This window comes from Carya illinoinensis, chromosome 16 (genome assembly GCF_018687715.1).
Source record: "Carya illinoinensis cultivar Pawnee chromosome 16, C.illinoinensisPawnee_v1, whole genome shotgun sequence".
Classification (NCBI taxonomy): domain Eukaryota; kingdom Viridiplantae; phylum Streptophyta; class Magnoliopsida; order Fagales; family Juglandaceae; genus Carya; species Carya illinoinensis.
In genome coordinates this window covers 30,354,743-30,363,168 of record NC_056767.1, presented here as the reverse complement: position 1 = coordinate 30,363,168, position 8,426 = coordinate 30,354,743, and the positions used below count along the sequence as shown (strand labels likewise).

General features: G+C 35.2%; 1 protein-coding gene across 1 annotated transcript; it reads left to right on the top strand.

The window, feature by feature from the left end:
* Positions 1-6,289: 6,289 nt before the first annotated feature.
* LOC122299665 lies at positions 6,290-8,059 on the top strand. The gene is made up of 5 exons (XM_043110064.1): positions 6,290-6,494; positions 6,615-6,664; positions 6,788-6,869; positions 7,373-7,434; positions 7,560-8,059. The coding sequence occupies exons 1-5, from the start codon at positions 6,428-6,430 to the stop codon at positions 7,788-7,790; spliced, it is 492 nt and encodes a 163-aa protein (XP_042965998.1). The 5' UTR covers positions 6,290-6,427; the 3' UTR covers positions 7,791-8,059.
* The last annotated feature ends 367 nt before the right edge of the window (positions 8,060-8,426 follow it).

Sequence of the window (8,426 nt, the reverse complement as noted above, 5' to 3'; positions counted from 1 at the left end):
AGATGATCCCATATCTTTTTAATTACAATTCATCATCCTACAAAATACTAACTCTCGCAATAGATCATCCTCTCATATATATATATATATATATATATATATATATATATATATATATATATATATATGTCTTCATGCATGTCATGTTCCCATGTCTCTTATACTGCGCAGTTCATGAAGATTCTCGTCAAGGAAATGTGCAACCCATTGTTCTTTAAAACGATGCAGCTTCTTTCTTCCACTTTTTCATAAAAATCTTGGGGCAGCATTCCGAACTGAAATGTTGAGGAAAGCTATCATTCCACATTAATGCTTCCATGGGAGTGTCCATCTAAGCATAGTTCTGAGCGAATTTTGAGCCTCTGAATATATGTGCACAATATTCAAAGATGATGCTAACTCTAGAAGCTTGGCCTCTGTTGAGGAGTGGGACTCCCACTAGTCCCACGGTGGATATGGCCGGATGGGCTTTTGTCACGGAGATACCCCTCTATTATATCGAGGCCCATTACACTACCCACAAAGCAAACGGGCTGGAACTGAACTCGGCCAGGCAAATCCAAACAATCAAGTAAATAAATTCAGTTCACTGCAACTAGCCGCGGCACTTCGGTCCTAATAAATTTTATTCCGTTAAACTACAATTACAATGTACCGTTCTTCACTTCATTGAAAATTACGTAGGACCCGATCTTTTCTTTTATGTTCGAATTCATTCCAAATCATAAATATTCCTGTAATATTATTAGATTATAAAAGTACTCAATCGATCTTCTTCTTTTCCTTCACTTGAGTGAATACAGGACGGATCTAATTGCAAGTCTGTATGTTACTATGTTGTATCTTGAATAAAATTCAGAAACACCAAGATCTCTTGTTAAATCCATGTAAAAATATAATAAAGGGAGCATACCTGGCTTGGACATGCATACATATTTCTTTGACATGAGGACAGAATTATTGCCACATGAAAAATTAGCTATAAGATACAACATTAATTAATAATAATCACTTGGGAATATTGATTAGGGACTATATATATATATGTATATATATTAGTAACTAACAAGAAAACATATAATTAATTTCCTCAACAGATCGATCGAGTTGGTGAACTAAAACTTGATCGATCGGGCGCGTACGTACGTTCTCGATCTGATCATGACTTGTTTCAGGGAATTAAAAATTTGGAGCTAATTCTACTCAATTTCTATCACAATTAAGGTTAGTCGTTGTCGCAGATGAAAAGAGAGAGATCGAGGTGCATGCCTGATAGAAGTTGAAAATTAGAAGCAAGAAATTATATCATAAAATGCTTAATTAATTAATGATATGGCCCAGTTAAATAGCTAGTTAGGATGGAGGAGGAGGAGTACTAGTAGTACTGGCCGGTGGCACGTGGTGGACTTGGAATTGAAGGTCGATACGTACCCCGCTGGAAGCCCATGTGCCAGTGTACCAGTAAACATGGGAGGTTTGTAACACATCGGTATGTGATGGCAAAAGCAATATGGACATGCATCAACATATCATGATCATTGATAGTGTTAATTCCAACAATTAATTAATATTGGAGAAACCCCAATATGCATATTTGGTTGTTTGAAATTGATGGAGATCATGCGCGCATTAATTAACTAATTAATGTAACAATATTGGCGGCCAGCCGTAGATCGAAACGACTACATGCATTTTCTGTTGCAATTTGCCGTATAATAATAATGTTTTATGAAATGTAAAGCAAGAAAAAAAATTGACAAGCTAGGATCTAAGCAGCGATCTGCAAGCACGTACGTTATCATGTTATTCTAATTATTTTGTAATCTAGTAATTAATGCTTGAGCTTGTTCAGCTTCAAGCTGATGATCATGCGCGCATGTGCGCTGGGGATCGACTGCATGCTGAGACTAGCTAGAAGCTGAAAGGCGATCTAATCCATTGTTTTACATATATAAAAGGTACATTAATGATCATCCATGACTGCTAATTACGGTACAACTAATATAATGTCTGCTAGAGTTTTATTTTGTTCTTAAAGATGCTAGTTATTCCGTTTACGGTGAAATGTCAAGAAAGTCCAACTTTGGTTGTTGTCTCGATCCGCCATGAAACCTATGGCATTTAATGGGTACGTACATCTATCCCAACTGTGATTTATTATCTCGCCAACCCAGCATTTACTATAGGTCACGAAATGTCCCTTTTCGCACTGCAGTATATGACCATGCATTAAATCTTTTATGCTGGTCTGCTGTCTGCTGTCTGCATCCAAACTCCATATGAATTATGAAATTCAGGGTCATCCAATATTGGCCCAAATTATCAGCCTGCAGAATGATAATATAAACTATATATGTAGAAATGTTCTCTTTATTATGTTATATGTTTGGGTACTCATGTATGGTGTGTGTGTGTGTATATACTTAACCATCCAGGCTCCTTTTTACTACAAAGATACTTGGTTAGAGTCGGCATGCACCTTACATGCTTATCACACCGCGCGCGGACGTACCTTCCATAAATCTGGCACACATATAACGCAAGGATCGATTGATGTTTATATATATATATATAATATACTACAGTCTACAAAAGTATATAGTACTATGACAGAACATCCCAGCTAGATAACCACAAACTGGCCTGTATAAATTTTATCATGATCAATATTATAATATAATATATATATCTAAATATATATTAATGGTCATAAATTCAGCAAGCTAAAAGCAGGTTTTAAGGAATGTGAAGAACAACAAAATAAATATACCTTCTGATCAGGAAAAACTTCTGTTTCGAAAGTATATATCAAACACTGAAACACGTTATCCGGGATGCTCTATCTCTCTGCGCATGGTTTTAATTAGGGATGGAGGGAGGACTCATGTGATCTATTTAATTTGTGAACTCCATATCTTTGTCTTGCATGCATTTATATATGATTTATTATATATATATATATATATATATATATATATATATATATATATATATATGTGGACAATATTGATCTTCGTATAGAAGTTGGAAATCAATGCAACTAAAAATTAAATAGCCATTTTTGAGTTGCAAGGATCATCGGGTCCTAGCTAGCAAGACTGACAGAATTATAAGCTTTATCTGATGCCGCTCGCTCTCCAGAGGCCCAATTAATGCCTTTATTTAAACAACAAAGGCACATACACAAACATACTGATCCCCATTAATCCTTCACACGAGTGAGTACATGATACATACATACATATATACATATATAATTATATATATATGTATATACATATATAATTATATATATGTGTATATACATATATAATTATATATATGTGTGTGTGTGTGTGTGAAATTGTGGCAAACAGCTGAAAACAAAATTGTCTCTAGCTAGCTATTTTTGTGATTAATGTTCTTAATTCGATCACTACCGTTTAATTTATTAATTATTATTAAGCCTAGGGCACCCCAAAAGTATAAGCAGAGAACTAGCTAGCTAGCTAACTAGTACTACAATTTTCTGGTGACTAATTTAGACCTCATGATCAGGATATATATATATAATTTGGAAGTGGTGTCGTCTTAATTATTTGTCGTTTTCTAATTAATTCGAAATTCTCAATCTAATATTGGGAAGCCGAAGTAGCTTATAATATAAAAGATATATTATATTGTTTGATTGTGAGACCAGACATGATATACAAGTCATGATAACACGTTACCCCAGCGAGAAATTAGAGGTACGCAAGGCTAATTAAATTTATTTTATATATTTTCTGTATAATTAAGTAGTATATATGTATGTGGACCTATATATGATCTATATATATCACTTAATATTGTCTGTTTGTCGGCAAAAAGTAGTAGTACTTGCTCTGAGCAGTACCCGGTCCCTTCTACTTTAATTTTGGTATATATCTTGGACTCATGATTCAATCGAGCATTACTTATATATATAATATTAATCATGTTAAGTTTGTGTTGGTCCCAGCCTGCATAAGTCAAACTCCTTAATTAGTACTCGTTCCACGCATGTTTTCCAGAAGAAAAATAATTCTCATAATACTCATGTTATTGATTTCTCCCAAATGATCCACGCAATTACTAGCTAGTTTCAAGAAACCAATTAATACTGATCAAATCGAGACGCGGCCGGCCGGCCTCATGCTGTTTCGTGAGCTGCCTTAACTTATTTGCGTGCTCCAAAATCGCCGCTGTGATAAATTATATTGCAAATTAAATTATTCAATTCCTAAATCTCCCAAATTTTAGTTTTCAAATATAAAACACGTACGTACGGTACCCATTGATCAACATTAGTGATCAGAAATAATATATATATATATATAATGTTTCTTTCAGAGGAAGATATATGTTTCTTGATTCATAAAAAAAAAATGATATATGTTTATGAAGCGACTCCACTAGCTAGCTAATATATATAATACGTATACATAAGGTGGTGGTGGTTAAATGAACCCACATATTCTGGATGTTAGACATTTTTCAGGAAACAAAAACACAACCAAATGTTTGTTTGCATGCATGATCGATGTCTCAATGATGATGACACTACTCACGTCCTTTTCGCACTTTATAAAATTAATGAGTTACTTAAGCAAACTACTCTACAATATTATATAGTTGTCTATAGCTGATCATGCATGCGAGAATCACTAACTAATGTCTTAGCTAGTTTGCGGCTGCCAATTATTATATATGAAAAGATCAGGAAGATGAAATAAACCCTACAGATACAATTGATCATGAATTAGCAATAAATCTTCTGGATCTCCTGCATGAGCACTTATGTGTAATAAGTCTAGAAAAATTGATGAATTAGCAATAATTTTGAAGCCTTTTCTAATTAAGTGAAAACTCACATGAATTGATAATTACTACTGTTGAAAAAGAAGAAGTTGCATCGATCGATCTGTTTTGGAGCTAGAAGCTATATATATATATATATATATAATTTACCAAAAAAATTTAGTCATGCATTATTCTCAGATTTTTAGTTATTCATCATGCGATGATCTCTGCATACACCTAAGCCAGCTGATGAATCTCAGATTTTCCAATTTGAGTATGCATTATAATTCTGAGAGAATGCAATATTACAATTTCAGAGCTAGGGTTAACAACTTAAATTTAATGTTTTTTTACAATTTATTCATTACAGAAAAACTAAGTCAGTAGTACTCGATCCCAGTCTGCAGCCCATTTAATTTGACAATACTGTCCGTCGTCGACAGAGTAGCCATGGAAGTACTGTTCTCATGTTGCTAGCCAAACCCCAGACATGCATTACATATGCCTCGTGAATAGGTGGTTTCCAAGTGGCAATCTAACCTGCCACGTCATATCTCCGGGGACCCCTGGACATCGACGTCCTCATGGAACGGCCGAACCATTGGGGCAATTTCCGACACCATTTAGTGACTTAGCTTTCACAGTTGTCATCAAAGTCGCATTTATTTTCCTTATTGTCTTTTAGGACACGTTGGCTATGACCTTCTAATCATTTCATGACTCAGAAGGGAATGCCCCATAACGAAAGCCAGTTGATCTGATTAACATATAAATGCAAAAGCAGTTGACTGGATAGCCAAAAAGAGTGGAAATATATATATGAGTGACGATAGTACATCTTATACTGTATATAATATACGTACATCAATGATCAATGCTTAGCATGACTTGGCAAATTAAATTGTCTAATCCTATATATATTTGGAGAAGTTCTTTGGGTCAGTCATGAGTGGCCAGGGATGAGCCATAGGGCCGGTAATATATATATATATATATATATATATATATATATATGAAAAGGGAGTCTGAAAACCTCATTACACCCAAAAAGAATGGGGCTTTTAAGGAAATTAATGGCTAAAAGGAAATCCATGCATCGACTGTGTCTAGCCTACTCGATCTCGTGTCACTTCCGTTCATATATTATATATTTGTCTCAAATTGTCCTTTTATTTTAGAAATAAAAAAGAAATTAGACTTTCTAGCTAGCTAGCTAGCTTGAATCTGATCATGAGGTACTCAAATGAGTACTAGTACAATTAATATTATTGAATTACGGTACTCAAATGAGTAATCATGATTTTCTTCAACAAATAATTGCACGTAGTTTGGCAAAGAAAAGCCAAACAAAAAGAGAAGAAAGTGGAAGAAAATAAAACCCTAACATCTGTTTATGCTGGAGAACCTAAAGTTTAAACACGCGGGCCCCTATGTCGACGATCTATATATATAAACAGGCATCCCCCGTGCTAGCTAGCCCACTCAAGTTTTTAGGAGAAAAAGAAAGAAAGAGAAACCAAGCTAAGAACTCCTAGTTCTTGCTTCTCTTCCTGGATATTTCAAATCTACATATCCTTTCAGGCCAATCTCTAGTTTGGATTTCTTATTCACTAGCTTTTGATCTCCTATGAGGACTAATCTGGTCGTCCTCTCTCTTCTGCTAATTTTGTCCCTTCTCCTTTCTGAGGCTCAAGGTAAGTAAAAAAAAGATCCGACTTTATGAGTATAAATTAAAGTAGTAAGGTTTCTGTACGTCTTGGCATCATTTATATAAACCTTGGATCGTAATATATTTCGTTGCGAATTCTGTGAAGGGATCCGCTTGGATAAGAAGTTCATGTCACGCTGGCAACACAAAGTGCATGTGGGTATTAAGTCCTAGAGATTTATACTTGTATTTTAGTTTGTATTCATTTTATTGGAATGGATTTTGCTTCATGCATTACATGTCTAGCTTCCTGTTCTGACTTTGAAATCCTTGTTACAGGAAGATGGAAGTGCTCTGGTAGAAAAAACTAACGGTGGTGTTGGAGAGGTCATTCTCTGCAAAGATGGGCACTGTATTTCAGGTACCACGAAGAAAAGAGTTTCTAGAGTATCCAAGAAATTACACCACTGGTTACCGAGCATTCATGAAGATTACTATGGACCTAGGAGTCACAAACCTAGGCACCATTAATTAACTTTCTTAACTGCCTCCCTCTAGATCATCAGTTCTATTTTTTTCCCATTTCAGACAGTAGTTGATCTATAAAAAGTCAATGGATCGAGGCCAGAGATCATGGGTTTAAGAGGTCAAACGCCCCATGACCATGTACCATTCTACAAATATCATTTCCAAAAGGAATTAACTTCTCGATCTGACTATTATTCTTTGCAAGTTACTTGCATGGAGAATTATAATCGGCGATTGCTTTCAACTTTGTACTTAATATATAGATCAACAAATTAACGTCACAAAAAGCAACTTTATTTGAGAGAAAGTAAGGACTAGCATATACATACACTAGTACTGTTAGCATAAAAGTCCAATGTCATTTCTTAATTGGTTTCCTTATGTTTATTGTTGCAGGAAAGAATAGAAAACTTATTACCACAACCACTAGTCCTTCTACTACTATTCCCACATCAAAGGTTGGTTCAATTTGTTGTTAAGACAAGTAAATTAAAATCCATAGCTAGGACTTGATGAAGATTACCTTCCTCGATCTATTCTTCATTCTTCGTCTATCTGTAACACATATATACTTCATGCACAGAATGAGATGAATGAAGAGAATAAAGCTCATGACCACCCCATGCCAAAGGGCGAACCGGGCAACGGGAAACATCATGGGGAGGAAGAGAATTTGGTTGTTAATCATGGGAAGACTGTTACTTCTGATCAGCACCAAGAGTTTGCCCACCACGAGCACTTTCCCGCGGATATCATTGACATGGCTGAGATGGACTACTCTCCAGCAAGGAGAAAACCTCCAATACACAACTGAGTGTTGGGAATAACAAAAACAAAAAGTTGAAGTGTTAGGATAATAAAAAGGGGAATAGAATTAGTTGGACAGCATTACAGAAATGCTGCAGTTTTTGAGGGGTTAGGATTGATGTTGCACATAGCTAGAATATCTTATTGTTTTTGTTAGCCTTAAACTATCATGATTTTGATGATTGAGCTAGTGATAAGCATTTGGGCACCAAAAGGCATTGTAATTTGTAACGACGAAAAGTAGTGATAATAAATTAGTAATATCAGTTGTATACACACAAGGTGTCGGCTTCTGATCAATCTGCTTGTGCGCGCATATATCGCATGGAGAGAAAAACCCAAAAGTTGCTCTTCTTTTGCTCCTTTGAAAAACGCAAGAAGAAGATGATATTCACTGTAGATGATTCTGACATTGATTTAGCAATGCAAACGTGTTACATATGATCATAAATCACTAGTAAAACAAACTCTCCTACATACATTCGAAAGGGAACCAATCATTAAAGAAAATGGAAAAAAGATATGTATTTAATGAAGTAGGTGTGGCTCCTTCAATAAAACAAAAAAAGAAGGTATGGTGCATAATGCGACCAAGACTCTTGCATCTTTGATCTCTACTCGAGCAATGGTCACATCAGGGATT